The 18,310-nt window shown below is 41.1% G+C and overlaps 1 protein-coding gene across 4 annotated transcripts in view; it reads left to right on the top strand.

Moving 5' to 3' along the window:
- Positions 1-18,310, top strand: part of MYO1B (myosin IB) — an 87,815-nt gene that overhangs the window by 16,615 nt on the left and 52,890 nt on the right. For all 4 annotated transcript variants that reach the window (XM_062506780.1, XM_062506778.1, XM_062506779.1 and 1 more), the window contains exons 3-4: positions 15,015-15,109; positions 18,049-18,153. In XM_062506780.1, coding sequence (XP_062362764.1) covers positions 15,015-15,109; positions 18,049-18,153 — 200 coding nt within the window. The remainder of the gene's footprint in view (positions 1-15,014; positions 15,110-18,048; positions 18,154-18,310) is intronic.

Here is an 18,310-nt window from a genome sequence, read left to right as displayed (position 1 = left end):
TCAAATAAGAGTTCAGTCCCTGTGCACTTTTTTTGGCTGTGCACTGAAGCTTTTAGGGCAGCATTAGAAATCTGGAGGTGGCTTTTATTCCACTTAGGCAATCTGCAGTATATTTTATTTGCTTATTACTATTACTATATTTATTTACTTATTATTAATTGTTTTAAATCAACATTTCTGAAGTTGTCTGCATAGTTTAGCATGTAAAGGTTTCAAATTTAGATTTAAATTTATGCATGCAGGTCTAGAAAACCAGCTTGCCCTTAAATGGGATACAAGCACAAATATATCAATGTGATACCTGTTAAAATGCAACAATGAGGATCTTACTAATGTTCCTCGTTTCAGTTATTGTTGTGTAGATAATTATTGGGATAAATCATTATCCTGTGGGTGTCTGCAGTTACACTGACAATGGATACAATTTTCTGTTTCCTTTCTGATTTTTGAGCCAATGTAAATGCTGAATATAGAAGTTATATTTTTGCTTCTGGCTCTTTTTCCTTTTTTTGCTTGTGTTAAAGGATTGGATGTCTTCAGGAACACCAAGGGTTCAGTAGGTCTTTTTCCTCTATGACGTAAAGCAAATATTTTTGTCTGAAGGATAAAACCCCAGCTGTGAACGATAGTTTTTACCTGTATGTAAAACTAATTTTTACCTGTAGGTAGCAGAGTGGTAAGATGCATAGTAACTGTCTTGTTGAAGATGATGATGGTGGGATGAGAGCCCGTGGCATAGTTAAGTGTCCTTCATTGCCCCAGTATGTTTATTTTAACATTTCTTTTTCAGTTTGTCCTTTCCTAATCTTAATTGTCTTTCTTTTTATTTTTTCTTTTATTTTTTTTTAACCACCCCACTGTGATTTTCTTCACCTTGCAGTATCTGATTTTAAAGACATTTTATTCTTATTCCTAATAATTCCTAACTTTTCCAGAGACTCGGTCTTTGGACTAGTTCATGTGGCTCAGAAGAGATTTGTGGCTGGGAGAAGATGATCACTTCAGAGGTTAGTTGGCATAGTTGACCACGGGGCAGGGAGAGAGCATCTGCATCTGGTGGAAATCGTGAATAGCTGTTAGAGAGGACTGGCAGTACCTAATTGTTAAACCCCTGCTCGGAGTGAATTGAAAGAAGAGAGGGGTGGGGTCCTACAGAGAACCTTGAAGCCTTTTTTTGGTGGGGGGGTCAGATTTATTATTCTCTTAACATCTGCAGAGAGGCAGAGCTGGATGTGGCGTGTCCATGAATGTCAGTCCCTCGAGCACAGAGGTGAAAAGGGGATGAAGCATCACACTTGCTGCAAGAGCCAGAAGGACTTGAAGCCTGAGAAGAGCCTCTTCTACTGCAGTGCTCTCTCCCACCAGTCATGGCATGTGCAGTTTCCTACATTTTACCCTTGGCTGGAGACCTCAGAAGTCCTTCAGAGAGACAGGAGCTTTGAGGAAGGCGGTTGTGTAGTGGCTATATTGAAGTGAATGACCTCTGAAGAGAATTTTGCCAGTTTGGAGGCTTAGGGTATGAAACAGAGTTTCTCCCACGTACAACAACAAATTTAGCTTTCTCCTGAAATTTGAGCAGAGCTGTTTTAGTGGGTTTGGATAGCACATAATGCAGCCATCTTGCCCCAGTGCTCCAGGGTTGGATATAATCTTATTGACAAGAACAGTAGTTGCTTGTTTGCTGCTGGTATTAGATTGCATGAAATTTTCTAATAGTGCAGAATAATACAGGAACTGATTTATGGCAGGATGTGCGGTTGTAAGGAAGCTCCAAAAATGCACCCAACACCCAAGAAGTATAAACAGCCTGAAAAAGCAGTGTATATATGAACGTTGTGCTTTATTTAAATTTTCAGAGTATTCTGCAGTGACATTTAAACTGGATTTCGAAAGTTCGGTGGAATGAGCCTTTCTGCTGGTCCTCTGAGTAGCTCAGTCTAAATTAAGGAATGAAAAGGCCCTTTAAATTCTTTTTGCATGGCACTGGTGCTGTTGGTGTCAGGCCATGGTGGGAACAGGCGATGCCGTGGAGCGGCAGAGCTTTGTGCAGGTGGGCTGGGGCTGACAGGGCTGTGTGGAGCCAGGGTGCATTTCTGTGCTCTTGTGGCATCTAAACACTTCCTAGGCTAGGAAAGAGTGTGTAGAAAGACCTCAGAGGATATAAAAAGCAAAACTGCCTCCCAAAATACCGCAGAAGACGGTGAGTGCTGACTGCCTCTGGTCTCACCCTCCCTCATCTCTCTCTCTCCCAGAAGCTGCAGCAGTGTATTCTGCCAGGACAAAAGTTTTCAGAAGTTTTGCTGGCTCACAAACTGTTTGAGTGCCCACAGCCAGAGCAGCTGGCAGTGCTGTCAGTCCCAGCTCCTGAGGTCCCACTCTCTGGGCAGGACCCAGCTGGCTCCAGGAGAGCTGCTCATCCATCAGTGTCTCCTTGGGAGAGCTCTCGGAGGTCCTGGCCAGCACTCAGTGCCTGGTGGGCTTCTCGAGGAAGAGGAATGCAAGAATTTGGGCACCTTTAAAACACAGTGAGTTTGTAAGGGAAACACTTAACTTGAGATCTGTTCCAGATGCTTCTGTAACTCTGTAATTGTTGTCACGGTGTACAAAGGAAAATAATCTTGGAGCATCCTTCGTGAATTAAGTGCTGGCTTAGAGCCTCAACAAAATAACTTTGTTTTCAGAACTGTTTTCAAATATTTACTCGTACCCCTGTACACAACATACTTCACATTTGACTTCAGTCATGCTGAGGATGGAGAGTCAAATGCTTTTGATGATCTCTCTCTCTCTCTCTCTCTTTTTTTTTTTCTTTTTTTCCCTGCATGTGAGTGTATTTGTTATAGTCCGTGTTTATTTGTAAGCACAGAAAAGTTTGGAACTTGGCTAGATTATTAGACTGAAGATAATTAAGAAAAAAAAGAGGAAAAAAAAAAGGTGCCTGAATATATGTTGGGGATGTGTCTAAATGTTTCAGCAGTCTAAACTAATGGTAACTTTTTTTGCCAGATCCTATTTCTCTCATTTTCCTGGAACTGGGTTGTTCTGTCTAGCATTCATATTATTCCATTGATATTTTTAGCACATAAAACACCAAGATTTTTTAAAACTAATTCACATTGTCACATGAAGTAGAACATTCAATAGCTTCACTTTTCCTTTCATTAGAATTCTGGGACTTTTTGCACACTGAAAATAATGAGTTGCACTTAAAAAGGAGACACTGCTGTGTTTCCTCTCTTAAATGCACTCTGAAAAGTGAAGACAGGTAGAGGCCCTCTCAAAAAGGAGACAAAGCCCATTTTGTGCACTGTGTGTACATGGACCAGAATTTTCATTATGCCTTTCCTGCACTGGCAGCTTGGTATTTTCTTTAAGATCTGGGATTTCAAATGGCAAGTAAGAACAGCTGTTCTTTCACTGGAAGTGTCTCATTGTGTTTAATGGTTGTCTTGTTTTTTTTTCTTTTCTTTTTTTTTTTTTTCCCTTTGAGCAATTTAGAGCACATCACCAAGTGCCCATCTGCTCTGCTAGGAGCCTTTGTTGTGATTTTTGATACAGCATAAGCAAGGTTGATGTTTAAAGCCTTAAAGAAATGCTAGTAAAATTTCAGATTTTGTACCACTGTTAGCAGCAGATAATTTCCCATTCAATCTCTTTTTATCGACACCATTATGCAAAAGACTCTTGTTTTATTCAGCTCTGGGTTACAGCATGGTTAATGTAGTTTGGGTTATTAAGGATAAACTTTTTCATGTTAGAAATCAGGAAATACAGTCTTAATATTTACAGTCTAGCACACTGAATAATCTTGTACTTATGTTTTGAATAGATAAGAGAGAGCTGGGACTTGGGTTTACAAACAAAGGTCTGAACTACAAAGACAGTTTAATTGTGGTCATTTCAGTAAATTAGTTTAAATCTGCGTTTTTCTTCCATACAGTTTCCATTTTGCATGCTGCAGAAATGATTTTTAGTCGCTGAACTTGTGGAGTTCAAGCTGCAACTGGTCTTAATTACTCCAAGATGATTCTGAGTGAGGATGTAATGAGGATGAAAATAAATATGTGCAGTTGACATCCTCCTTGAGCATCAGCATGCCAGCCAAGGATGTAGATGCAGTAGATTGTTGCTGGAAATAGTCCACATGGGCTGAATTGGAGCCTCATGTTTGAGCAGTCTGAAGGAGGCTTTTCATTTCTTGCTTTGACCATTCATAGAAAGATAATTTTGGACATATGTCCACCAATCTCATTCACAAACTTGAGCAAATGCCACTTAATAGACTAGATAGACATGTTAGCTCAGTGTTTTACCTGAGCTAACAAACTCTCAGAAGCTCAGATAAGCTTTAGCGCCTACTTTGCCCGGGGGTTCATGGCAGGGACTTTGTTTGGAAAAGAGAGCTAGGAGGCAGAAATTGGGTTGTGTTAGGCTTCTTAACGTCTTAACAAACTACTTGGTTTGTTAAGAGAACTGAAGAGTTACTTGCCAAATCAGAAATGATTCAGTAACACCTCTGAGTAGAGTAGCAGCATAACTATGTCATTACATAGTGTTGACGTTGCCTTTCAGATGTTTTCCAGATAAGTGAATTACTTTTATTTGCAGTTCTGTCGCTGTTGTCTGTGATAAACTTGTGGGCAGCATCATCCTAGTGATTAGCAACTTAGTTTAGCTTACAAATACAGCTCTGAGGATGTGAGAGCACTCGTGGTGCCCCTCTACCCTGCTCTGGTGAGACCCCACCTGCAGTGCTGCATCCAGCTCTGGGGTCCTCAGCACAGGGAGCTGTTGGAAGAACTCCAGATGATCAGAGGGGTGGATGGAGCACCTCTCCTAGGAGGAAAGGCTGGGAGATTTGGGATTGTTCAGCCTGGAGAAGGGAGGGCTTTGGGGTGACATAATTCGAGCCTTCCAGTACCTGAAGGCAGCCCACAGGAAAGGTGGGGAGGGACTTTTGACAAGAGCGTGAAGTGACAGTTCAAGAGGAGCTGGCTTCAAGCTGAGAGGAGGTTTGGGATGGATATCAGGGAGAAATTCTTTACTGGGAGGGTGCTGAGAGACTGGAACAGTTGCCCAGAGAAGCTGTGGCTGCCCCATCCCTGGAAGTGTTCAGGGTCAGGCTGGATGGGATTTGGAGCAACCTGGCCTAATGAATGGTGTCCCTGCCTATGGCAGAGGGGTTGGAATGAGATGATGTTCAAGGTCCTTTCCAATCCAGTCCTGTGATTATTGTCTCTGATTCTATTTCTCCAGTACCATGGTATGAATGTGCTGGAATGCTTGGTGGTTTTTCTGCTGGCAGGCTGTTGCACTCCACTGCAGTGTGTTGCACTAATGCATGGCTGACATCTGTTTACCTGTCTCACCAGACAGAGCTGTGGAGTCACTCTGTAGTGCATCTTTTGAGATGTTGTTGCTCTTTTGAGATGTTGTAGCTCTCAGGCATGTGCTGCATGCTGGAGTTTAATTGTGCTGGATTATTTTCTTGCGAGCTGAGACCTTTTAGAACACGTCCCTTTCTGTGCAGTGAGTATTTGAAACTGTGCACCTCACTGTGCTGTTTTTCTCTCCCTGAGTACTGGCACGTGTTTCTTTACTTTAGAATAAAGGAGTTTATTTTTCTCTCTTGAGTTAGCAAAGTAGAACAAATTTGTTTGGAAAACACTGATAGTTCTGCAATAAAATTATTTGGAGTGAGGGAAGTCCCTGCATGAGCACATGGTATCAATAGACCCTGCATGGTTCCAAAATTTGACTTGCTGTATCTCTGCTGTCACTGCATCAGGAGGAAATTACTTATTTCTGCCTTCTGACTTCAGTATGCTTCATAGGGCTGCAGGGAAAAAAGAAAAAAAAAAAAGCAGGATTTTCTATATGCTAAGCAGGAGAATATTTTTTTGGAGGCAGAAACGTGGGAACACTATTTTCTAAACATTTTTTTCATGTAAAATCCTAAGAGCAGCATTATGCCCTTCAATTTCCCAGGAAAGCCCCACAACCAGTACAGCCCTATTGTAGTTTCATTTGTGAGATGAAGAAGTCACCGGAATTTTTGAACAGAGCAAATCAGTGCACTGCCAATGTCTGGGAAAAGCACGCACTGTAAGTCCCAAAGGTGTATCCTATTTGTAAATTAAAAAGAAAGGAGAAAAACCATTCATAGTATATTCCTGTCCGTATAGGAAGAAACTAATTATAATGATCATTGTTCCTGTAATAGGATTATAGAGTCTTGTGTGGTAAGGCTGTAGTCTGGGCTTGTTATTTCTGAAATAGCTAGGAATAATTTTAAGGCCCCCTTTTAACCACTATCTGTTAAAAAGTGAGGAAGAATTGGTTTGCATTGTTTTATTTTGATGGAAAAAGTATTCCTTGTAGCCAGCTAAGACAAGATGAATTACATTTCTTTGTGGGGAGTTTATGGATAGCATGCTGTTCTCATGGTGTAGCAGCATAATCAAAGCATTTCTTGTTCTGCAGATAAAGATTTAATTTATGTAGAATTTGGTCAAAGCTGAACTGAACATGTGTGTTTGGCAAGTGAACTTCCCTGTGTTTCAGACACATGATGTGTTAGGTACAGCAACTAATTTAATTTTCTGTAAAAATATTGGGAGTCTCTATATTTCAATGCAGAAGGGGAATGAGTGTTTTCTCCTGCTCCCTTTTTTCTCTCTGTCCCAGCAGCTCTTCATTTCCACACACATGCAAAAGCTCAGAGGTGCAATCTGCTTCTGCGTAGATGAAACAGCAAACTGGGATTTTAAATAATTTTATGCCCTCTAGTTAAACTCTGGCAGAAGCCAAGCATGGTAAATCAGTTTGCCCTTCTCTTCCCTTACTGTTCAGCTTACTGTCTGACCCCTTGCTGCTCCATATGAACCAGGGAAGTGGAATACATTTGAAATTTTACAAGCTCAGCCTCAGGGACTGGGAAGCTTCGGAAGGTCCATAGAGAAAAAAATGAGGAGTTTGCCATCAGCATTTCTGCTGTGCCATGAAGCTGCTTCTCCCCTGGTATCTGCAGGCTTCTGTAGTGCATTTGGGATGGCAGTTCAGGGAAAATCCTGCAGCTTCTGATGTAAAAAGTGGCTACCAGGAAGCTTCAGCCTATGGTTCTGCAGTAAGAACACAGGAGTGTAAGGACTTGGCTGGTTTAGGTAATCATCAAATCAAGCATGCAATTGCTGATTCATCCTAGCAAATAAACATCTAATTAAATCTGAGTTTTGATGAAGCAATAGAAAACGTTTCCTGGAGTTTCCTTGGAGGATATCCTAGCCCAATAAAATTGCTGGGGTAGGTGTGCGGGAGGCCTGTCTGTGTTCTCCTGTGTGACCACGTGGGAGCTGGCGTCTGCCACGGGTAACCCAGCCTGCTCTTTGGGGTCAGAGAGGGTTTGGGTGGCACACTGTTCTGGTCCCTGCTGTGGGACTGGGACTTACTGGTTTGTGCTGGACTGTGGGAATCGAGCTGGCTGACATCCAAAGCCAGACCAGTGTTTTTGGTGAGTTGCCCCTTGGCCCCAGACCTTGGAGGGCATTTGTTTAAGTTTATAACAGTTCCTAAGAAAGTTGTCAAAGGTTTGAAAACTGTTCATGGTAAAGCTTTATAACCCTCATTTCCCATTGGTTGCCTCTATTCCCAGTTATGTCATCCCTTTTCTCCTCCCAGTTCTGGAAAGTTCTTGTATCCTTGTACCCCCATTGGTTTATGTTCACCGCACTGTTCCACCCATCCTACCTTAGTGGTTACTGCCCCATATTACTCCTCCCTGGCACCACTTTTCCCTTTACCCATTGGATTATCATCCTGGACCCACCTCTCATCATCCCTTATAAATACCCTGGATTTTCCCTCAGCCTTATCTTCTACCCTTAGCTCTTATAGTGTGTGCACGAGTTTTGGGCCTCGTCCCGCATTTTCTTTTATGGTTATTAAAGTATTTAGTTGCAGAGTTGTGGTGTGGACCCGTTCCTCATTTTGCCACCTTAGCCCTGATGTCAGGGGACCTTTAGAGGTTGGTCGGGGAGACTGCCCTCGAGTCTCACGCCTTAAGTATCGGAAAACAAAAAACCCCGACACTGGACTGAACCCACAGAGGGTTAGTATGGGTGATGGCTACGTGCCATCCAGCTGGCTGATGTAATGTCAAGGAAAATGGGACCAGTCAAGAGGGAATCCAAGCCAAGCTGCTCTTCTGGAAAGCAAGGAGATACTTGCTTCCCTGCCCCACCTTGATTTATGTGTCTTCACTTGGACTCCATGAACCTGCTCCAAATAGGAGTTTGCTGTTTTAGATCCCTTCTTTAGGCAAAGCCACGCTTGCGTGCAGCCGCAGGCGCTTGTGGCGCGTGCAGCTGGCGCTGGTCCACAGCAGTTCAGTCTGGTGTGCCCAGCTCCACCTGCTGTCGCATGGACAACGTGTCAGGGGGACAGGGACCTCTGGTTTGGTTATCTGCAGCACCGGGGCTGTGCCTGCTGCTCCCCTCTCACACCAGCCTGCACTCCTTGGAGGAGCCAGCCTTGGACCACTCTCTCATGGTCTGCTGGGTGTGTTTCGGTCCAGCTGGCAGGACTGCGCTCTGGGACGGCACGTGGCTTGTCAGGCTTGCTAAAACTCAGAGGCAGACGTTATTTGGTAGTCTGGATTGGCAAGTGGCATGGTCACCCTCAGTTACAGAGATCCTGTTTTGCACTGGTTGATGGAAAAATAAGGCAGCAACTGGGTCACAGGCTCCTGGTGAAAGGCACTTACTGGTTTCCATCATATTAATGGGAGCTCTAACATCTTGTCTTAGATGTTGTTGAAAAAGGCAGAAAATCAATGGCTGCATTTTTGGCTTTTCTGTACAGTGCTGGGGGAAGATCACTGTTGGTTAAAAAAAAAAAAATATTACTTACAGTAAAAGGAAGTGATCAAAACTGATAAAGCCTCCCTTAGAGTGGAAATGTGTAACCATCCTGTGAGAGGGAAAAGGACAAGGCTATGGTGAGCTGGGAGGTTGTGCAGGCACAGTATTTTGGGAAGAAGCATTGTCTGAACCTCTCTGTAGAGAGGTTTTGGAGTCGAAGTCCATTGAACACATCTTAAATCTGCTTTGGTCTGAGAAAGAAAAGATTTTTCAGCAGGAACTTTTTTTTTTTTTTTTTGTTCAGACCTCTAATTATTGGTCTGAGGCAAGTCTTTTGCTAAACCTGCAGTGTGTATATATGAGCATCAGAGGTTATATTGTATTCCCAGCCTACTAGAAAATAAATCTCTCTGCGTTAGTATTAGCTGTGTACTGAAGTGTTTTACTCATGAAAATTGAATGTCTTTGTCCTCTTCCCCCTCCCTTTTTTTCTGTCCCTTCCCTTCTGTAAATGATGGCTGCTTCTTACAAATCAAATGGGCTGATTTACACAGCTTTGGGCTTTATTCTGCATCTAAGAATATCTCGGTGGCTCACGTGAATAGCGAAGTGGGGAGGCCTGTGCAGGAGGTACCCTTCTGCTGTGTGTGTTACCACACAGTGCTGTTGATAAAACTGGTTTCTGTGCTCACCAGGAGAACAAAAATGGAGGATATGAATGGGAGCAAAGGCTTTCCATCTGTCTTAGCACACCTCTTTATCCTGGTGTTTAATTTTATTTTTTTTTTCTCCCTGATTGGTATTTTTGAAAGAGCAGCTGCTTGTCTGTGAAGGTCTAGCCTAGCTGATGCTCCATTAATTCAGCTGTTACTTTATTCACTGCAGTGGCAGGCTAATCAACCTTTTCTTTTCAAGTGTGTCAAAGTGCTGAACATGAGTCAGTTTGTAATTATGGAAAATGGGAGTACACTTTTTATCCTTAGGGCAATTAAATGATTCTGCACTATGAGCTAATACTAGAAATAATCTCTTTTATTTGTTTTTCCTGAATGGTGAATTTTCCACTGAATTTCAGTGGGTGGGTGGATATGTGTAGCAAATAGTGGTGATTTACAATGTAAAGCCTCAAAGCACTTTCTAAAATCTGCTTGGACTCTTCCTAGCTCAGGTTGTTATCATTTTCATACTGAAGCTGTAATTCTAATGTTTTCCCACTGCATGTCACGAGAGAAAGAAATAGTTTCTTTGCTGTTACCCTGGTATTGAGCACTTCTATGCATTCAGAAAGAGAAAGAAGGAAATTAAACGATGCTCTTAAGTAAACTTCAGGTAATTAAATTACATATTGTGTAAAATTTATATTAAAAATGCATGCACAATTCACATATTACTGCTGTTCTTTTTAGTTTAGCATGGAATATAGTTTTTGGTAAGCACAGGCCTTTAGCATCCTGCCAGTGTGTTTAGACACATTTGGGCAGAAATGAACCCTGGTACACCTGAGCAGCTGAGCCCTGTTAGCAGGACTCTGCTTCATGAGGAACCAGAACAGTCAAGAAAAGAGGTTTTCCTCATTTCCTTTGAAAGTAGTAGTCAAGATTAAGCAATAGATGTTCTGAAATGGGGACCAAGGATCTCAGAATCAAAGCAACAGCTGGTAAAAAAGTGAATTGACTCTATTAGGGCATGAGAAGAGCAATTGAGAGAGAATTTAAAATAGTGTTAGCTAGTTACTTTTAATTGAGAATGCTAAGGTGAATGAAAGTGATAGCACAAATAGTCACCAGTATCTGGCAAACACTGATCCTGATGAGTTTGGCTTAAAGGAAAAAGATGGTAGAAAAGCTGCTCCTGTGCAAGTCACAAGTGATTTCTGACTATAAGAGCGAGGTTTTAATGACTTTTGTAATTGTGGGTGCAGTCTGGAGTGTTCAAGTACAGCATTTGCTGCTTGTTCCAGGCTGAGCAGGTGGGAGCCTCCCTCCTGTCTCTTCCTGACCCCAGTGTACTCTTTAAGCACTGAGATGCTGAAAACTGCCAGTGCCCATTGGAAATCTCCCTTGGAGGGCTATACTGCTTCCCTTTGTTGAATTTTTTGGTTGGGACTTTGTGACAGACCTGGCCATCTGGAGCTTGTGGCTGGACAGGCCCTGCTATGAAGAAGCAGAACTTTCTTACTGAGCCAGGTGTGGGCAGCGTTTCGATTTCAAATTGCTTCTATACTTAAGTCTCAGCTAAAAGAGAACTCCAGTAAATATTTCTGTGTTTGTTGTGGTGAGGGAATGTCATCTTCCTCCATGAAAACCTAAAAATCAAAGGAGAGCTTATTATAAGGTATGGTAACTGATACTGCTGACACACTCGTCAGCTAATTTGAAACACATGGTTTATAACTGCTTTTTAAACTCTTCTGAAATTTTACTTAGGCTCTGTAATTGTGAGGTGGCTCAAAGAGTGGTATGTGGTTTAAATCCATGGTTGCAAATATTGACTTCACAGAGCAGTGTCTCTTTACATTGCTAAAAGGAAAAGGCTAGGATTCTTTGTGGTCTATAGACCATTAATATGTGTTAAACTTAAATGACCTTAAATGAAATTACTTTTTAAACATATAGGGAATTGCATGAAATTCTGTTTTATTAACCAGCTAGAGTTTGAACTAAGAGACTCAAAGTTTGGTTTTGTTTGGGTTTTCTGTTACTGTAAAAATGGACTTTGATAATAGATAGGAAGGACTGTGAGGCATAATGTTGTGTCATGAAAGTCAACATGACATCTGTATAGATCTCTCTTTTTCTTTGAGATAAAGATCTTTGTTAGACTGACATAAATGTGCTCTTGCTTTTTTGCAATGCCAGAAAGACGAGTCTTGGTTGTTTAAATGGACTCTTGGTTATTCCTCCTCCAACTGGATTGTTGGAACAGTGGTTGGAGCGCCAGTGGCAGATTTTACAGCACTTCTGCTGGGTCACTTTTGATAAGTACTTATGGAAAAAACTTCTTTTGAAATTAGTTGGCTTATTTTTTCTTTTGTCTGTAGTAGATAATATTTGATGCCCTGGTGGAGTATTAGGCTTTGTGGGTTGTATAGATTGGAGAAAATGGCAGGAAATCTCTGACTAGATTGGATTAAATCAGAACTGGATGAAATCCCCCCTCTCTCCTCCAATTTCAGAAACCTCATTGCTCTATTAGGCTCTCAGTTCTTCTGTGGAGGAAGGAGGAAAAGCATGATTTGTTGTCTTTAACTATGCAGTGCAGGCAGAACTAATAAATGCATCGAGCAGTAAAATACATTTTGACGGGGCTGTTGAGAAACTTCAATTCAGTGTATTAGAAAACATGAATGGGTACTAAGCTGATTAACTCATAACTCAGTATATCAACAGAGAATACTTCCTCTGTGCTTGATGCTGACTTCATTTTCCAGTGTGAAGCTACGGCCAAGAAAACTGTTTCAAAAGTGACAAACTAGCTGATGGCCAAGACTGCTTGAAGGACAAGAGGCACAGAATGAGCCATGCAGTCTGTAAATTTGAAAAGTGTCTCAGAGTCTTATCTTCTTGCTGAAAGACAGTTTCCCTCAGTCAGACCTGTGGAAATCACAATATTATTGTTGAAGTTTGTCTCACATGGCCCATGAATGCTCAGTACAGTTTATTTCTTTCATCTTCATCCTGTTGCTTTTAATTTTTTCCTTGCAAAAAGGAAGCTACTCTGTGCTGGAATAAGCTTTTCTGAGTTCTGTTGTACTTTTCAAATTGCAAGTATATCTGCAGCAACATTCAAAAAACATTATTAATTTCCTAATATGTCTGCAACGGAGTCTGGTAAAGTGTTATTGCTACTGTAGTTTGGATTCCAAACAGTAAAATGGGTGCCAGAAATTGTGTCATGGTCTCTCAGCAGCAGCAAAATATTTTAATTTTTTTTTTTTTTTTTTTTTTGCTAGTTCTCCAGCATGTTGGCCACATCACAATGTGACTTTGTTGTAATGCTAAAAACATTACAGCCTGCTGCTCTCTCGTAAACACATTTTTACCTCCAGCTGAACTACTGAGTTCAAATGCTTCAATCAGCACAGCACTGTTAAGGTTTGAGAGATCAGCCTGGCTCCGGGTTCAATGGGATATGTATCAAAAGGAGTTAATGACCTTTGATCACGGGTGTTAAGTGGATGGTCCAGCCATCTGTGCAGAGAGGAGAACTGTAATTTAGTGCCTTGGACATTACCAGGCTGGAGAAAAGCAGTGAGAGCGGTGGATGGAGCTGGGTAGGCAGATGTGCTGCAGGAGGGACACAAAGAGGGGGGGAACGATGGTGTGAGCATCCTTGGCAGGCCCTGGAGGTGGAGGGGAGGGTTTTATTGCTCAGGAGCAAATAAAACCTGCTTTGGAGGTATTTCATGTCCCCATTTCCCAAATCTTTCCGAATGCCCCTCGCTTGGTTACCTGGCTCTCTTGCAGAGTGCCTGGGCTGGTAACATGATGTGACCATAAAGCCAAATGGGCAAACAAAACCAAAACCCAAATAAGCAAATGTGAGCTGAGTCTGGTACAGGTGAGGGATGAGGAAGTGGAAAAAACGGTGTTGCACATGCACCTGGTGATAAATTAGACACAACTTGTCCTACTCTTCATAAACTTTTTGGGGAGATAAGCCAGAAGCTAAGGGACAGTGGTAGCAATAAGTATGGACTAATTTTAGTGTATGTAGGTTTAATATTTGAAGTTTTCCAACTGCAGCAGTAGGAGCCTCCAGAAAAGGCCCTGCATGGCTCTCTCTGCTTGCATCGTGCTCCTGCTTCCCTTAACTGGTGTTGGGACAAAGAGCTGTGGTTGCCTGTGGAAAAGAAGCACTGTGTGGCTGTGTTGTCCAAAACAAAAACTTGATCTGTTTGCTGTTATCAGCTGAATTTGGAGCTCCTGAACTGTTGTGAAGAATCAGGTTTCTAAGAAGTGCATTGAACCTGCAATGATTCTGCATCTTGTGTTGACCTGAGAGTTCATTTCTGGTTTTCGTGCCTGGTTTGTTTGCTGTAAATAATAATCAATATCCACTTTTGGATATGTATAAACACTAAATATTTTACTAGATGTAGTGATCTAACAAAGCTCTTGGTCTGTTGAGCAGCTGTTTATTTCATGTAAAAATATGCTGTGTTTGGATATGTTTTTTTTTTCTTTAATTGGGTTATGCACGTGTGCCTTTTTATTTGGATTTTGCTTTTATGTCCTTTTTCAGATACTACTTGTTTAAGTTTTTCAAAGGGGAAAATGCTTGGTTTCCAAAGTACTTCATTCCATTAATTGAAAAATGCAGTTGAAAGAAAATCTTTATTCTGTCTCAAAATTACTACTAAAGAAAACTAAATATAAGTAAAACATCTGCATTTCCCCAAAGTATATGTTGTTGCATGGCAGCAGAATACATCTGGATTCAAATTGCAGCCCAGGAGTTTCAGGCTCGTGATATTCTGAGCTGCAGGAAAAGACATTTTTGGTACAGGAAATCTGTTGGTTCTTATTACATTCTTTAGGTAACCTACATGACATCACACTTACTGGGTTAAGAGCACAATTAGTGGGAAATAATTCTGCATATTCATGCACAAGTCCAGCTATACCCAAAGGATTAAAATGCTCAGTGTTTTATAAGATTGTGAGAGTTCTTCTTACTGAGTAGGAATTGTGACTTATGGTGTAATTATTGCTTAGGGTTCTCATCTTTCCTTTATCTTAGAGACATCTTCAGTCAAATCATGCCCTGATGTTGCATTGACATTTTTTCAGTGGAGAATATGACATTTTGTTCAATGAAGAAAGATAACTACATTTCCCTAAAATTCTGTTATTTTGTTTTGACTTTGCTGCCTTTAGGAAAACTTCAAGATTATAGTATTTACTTGTTCCTGAAAGAGGTCTAAGTAAGCCTCTGAGAAAAAATATCCATTTTGCTTCTGTGGGTCTTTATATTCTGAAAAGTGGATGCTTTGCCACTCATGGAACATTACCACTTGGAGAGTTTTGGTTTTTTGTTGCCTTTTTTTTTTTTTCCCCCCTTCCTGGGTGTGCAAAGGACAGATTGTAATTGTTGTCAGTATTTGGTAGTAGTTTGTTTTTTATTTCTAACTCTCAATTGGCTCTTTCTTTGCAGCTTTGCTCTGTCTGATGAAGCTTACAGGTCTTTAAGGGACCAGGACAAAGACCAGTGCATCCTTATTACAGGAGAGAGTGGAGCTGGGAAAACAGGTAAGGAGCAGTTAGGATCTGACTGAAAAGCATTCAGTGCTGTTCAGAGTCTTGCAAAGGGAAGCTGGGGCTGCTGAGGGTTGGGAGATGTCAGGAGCCCTTTGTGTCTGGCCACTGCAGAAAGTGAGTGCTGCCACACTTGTTGCTGCAGCTGTGGACTCACATGAAATAGTGTTTTTGCACATTGTCACCACGTTGAAGTCCCATGTCATGTTAGTGCAGCGTCCTCATCAGTATCCAGAGTTGTACCAAAGTAATCCTTGACTTGTCACAGAGTAGTGCAAGGGGCAGAAAACATTTAGGCTGTCCCGGTGGGAAACTTGAAGGCATGGAAAACTGAATGCTCTGAGTTTTCTAGACTTGATACTTCCACTTGTCTCTCAGTAAATACATGCCTTTAAAAAATGGATTGTGCTATTTATCTAAGGAAAAAAAAAATAATAACTGTAGCTGATTATGTTGGAAATTTTATCAGCCTTTTGCACACTGTGCTCAGCTGCAGTGCTAAGATTGGCTTGTGTGCCAGAACGCTGAGTTTCTTAGGCAAAGCTGACATTTCCTTGAAAATGACTGCTAGTTTTTAAACTGGAAGGTTAGAAACCAAGTGAGGATTGCATAACTGCAGTGCATTTTAGGTAGACCTTAAAAAAGAAAGAAGCCAGTTATTTTCAAAGATAGCAATTTAAAACAGAGGTGACTTGCAAAAGAGACAGTGGGTAGGGAGGCATACATCTGTTTCCAAGTAATCTGAGAGATTTTTCCTTTGCATCTGAGAATATGTGGGGTTTTGTGGCTTATTCTGGGCAAGACTCAAAGTAGGTAACAAGAAGTTGCTTTCCAAGATTTTTGTGTACGTATAAAGATGTAGGCATCGTCTTTGGTGCTCTTTGATTAGTGGCATCCAATTGAGGGGTCTTGAAGTTTTGTGATATAATACTCATTTCCAGTTTGATGACAGGAAAACATGTTCAGTAGAAGCACAGATTAAAAAAAAAAAAACAAGCTCTTGTAATTATGACTGTTTGAGGTTCTATCTAGAAATTCAGACTTTAGCAGAGTCCTGTTTTGGTGGTGCTTAATGTCTTGATTTCCTCATGAACTGTGAATTATCAAGCACCTCATACAACTGAGGTACACATGTTATTGGTTTATTCATTTGAAAGGTGAATCAGAGGTGAAGTTTTTGAACTTCTCTATATGTAAGTAATATATTTCGATTTGTATAGAGATTTTGACTGTTCTGTGCTTTTCATAGCCATATGGGAAATAATCTGAATTATTCCTTTTTTATAAAGGTAAGTACAAAATAGGGGGTGGAGAAGGTAGGAAGTTCCTGGAATTAAGGAAACAATCTTCTTAGTACAGATACATTACCTAAATGTGTTTTAAACTTTTGGTAGCCAGAATATTTGACATTTTGCCCTGGAAGAACCAAAACTGGACTGTCATCTGTTGGGTGTTTTTATTTGCTTCCAGTTTTGTCCTTGTTTCTCTGCATGTTTTTAATGTCAACTGATACTAACATCGGGCAAGAAAACACGGTGCATCACCAGAACAAGGGGTGTATTTATGTTTTGAAATATTAGGGTGATAATTCCCTTCCTGATGTCTTTCTTGGGCCAGAGTTCCTCATAAGAGAAAGGGCCTTTATTTTCTTTTGCTGATGTTCAAAGCCTGTATTAAAGTCCTTGTGTGTAAACTATTATAACAGATTTTTTGCTGCTTTGGTGCATGTTTCTCTCAATAATTGAGTGCCTGTGCCTTCAAGATGTTGACTGTTTTAGGAAATACTTCAAATTTGGCAATTCCAAGCTCTGAAGGGAACAGAGTCAAAAATGAGAGCTGGGTTTGAGGCAGGAACAAAGGAGATGGGAGCCTTCTGAGCACACCTATAGTTTTTGCTCCTTGCTTGCTTCCTGTGTGGCAGGTTTCCTCAGTTTCCTCTACAACAAGGGATAGTAATATAATGCTAACAAACAAATTTGGTTCAATAGGAAAACTCAAAATCCGAGGGATAAGGTCTCGTCTGTGAGTTCTTTCCTGAAATGAGACCCTTAAATTTTACAAATATAGTGTAATGATTTTTTTTTTTTTTAATGACCACTATCTTGACTGGATAGAGTTTCCAGCTGTTAGTAATTACATTGTATATTGGCTGATATTGCTTCAAATTTCACTGTCTTGCATCACAGTAACCATCACAGACTCTCTTTATAAACAAAATCATTTTCCTCCTGCTTTTTTCCTGACCAGCACAGATTATCTCATCTTTGTTTCTGTCATGGGTGATTGACACCCATGTGAACCCAGCTTTGAGAGTCCAAAAGTTGTTCCAGACTTTCTTAAAAGCACTTCCAAATTAATTTTATTGTTTAAATGAATGCCTCACTTTCTCTGTTGCTTTTACTTTCAAACAGACTGCAGCACGTTATGTGATGCTGCAGTTACTCAGTTGCTTGTAGATTAGAGTTGTAATTACACGTGTAGAGGTGTTGTATGTTTGCACTTGCTGCGAATCTGCTGATATCAACTGATTGAATTTTGTGTCTTGAAACTGCCTGAGCCTGTTTATTTTCAGGCTGGATTAAAACATTTTCAGTGTGTCAGCAGGGGATAATGTTCTTCCCTTGAAGGATGCCTCTTGCTGAGGCTAAATGAAAAAGGAGCAGGTAATGTGCTGTAGCCAGTGGTGGCTTCTTTTTTAGCTTGGGTAGAGGCTCTGGGTATTTAAATCAAGAGAATTGCTGGTAATGGCATGGGTCTCAGAGCAGGGTATGCTCCTTTTGCATTTCCAGATGGTGCAACGATGCAGGAGAAAACTGGAATGTGCTCGCAGCTCCTGTCTGGCACTGAGAAAATGCGATGGAGATTTAGTCTGTGAAATCACATTACGGCCTTTTTGCCAATGCTTATCACTTTTATTTGGCTCTCCCCCACAGAGGCAAGCAAACTTGTCATGTCATATGTAGCTGCTGTGTGTGGAAAAGGGGCAGAGGTTAATCAAGTAAAAGAACAACTTTTGCAGTCAAATCCAGTCCTTGAAGGTAAGAATCTCACAGAACGTGTGCGAGTTTATTGCCTGTGTGTGTACTGGTGTTCCAGCTGAGCAGCTTTGGAAAAACGTGTGTGGTGATGTTTCGTTGTTATTTGGTGTCCAAAACCATAGGAGATGCTTTATGTGGATACATCTGCAAGGCTTTC

This window comes from Cinclus cinclus, chromosome 21 (assembly GCF_963662255.1).
Source record: "Cinclus cinclus chromosome 21, bCinCin1.1, whole genome shotgun sequence".
Classification (NCBI taxonomy): Eukaryota; Metazoa; Chordata; class Aves; order Passeriformes; family Cinclidae; genus Cinclus; species Cinclus cinclus.
Note: the sequence above shows the minus strand (reverse complement) of the source record. Positions and strands in the feature narration are given on the sequence as shown.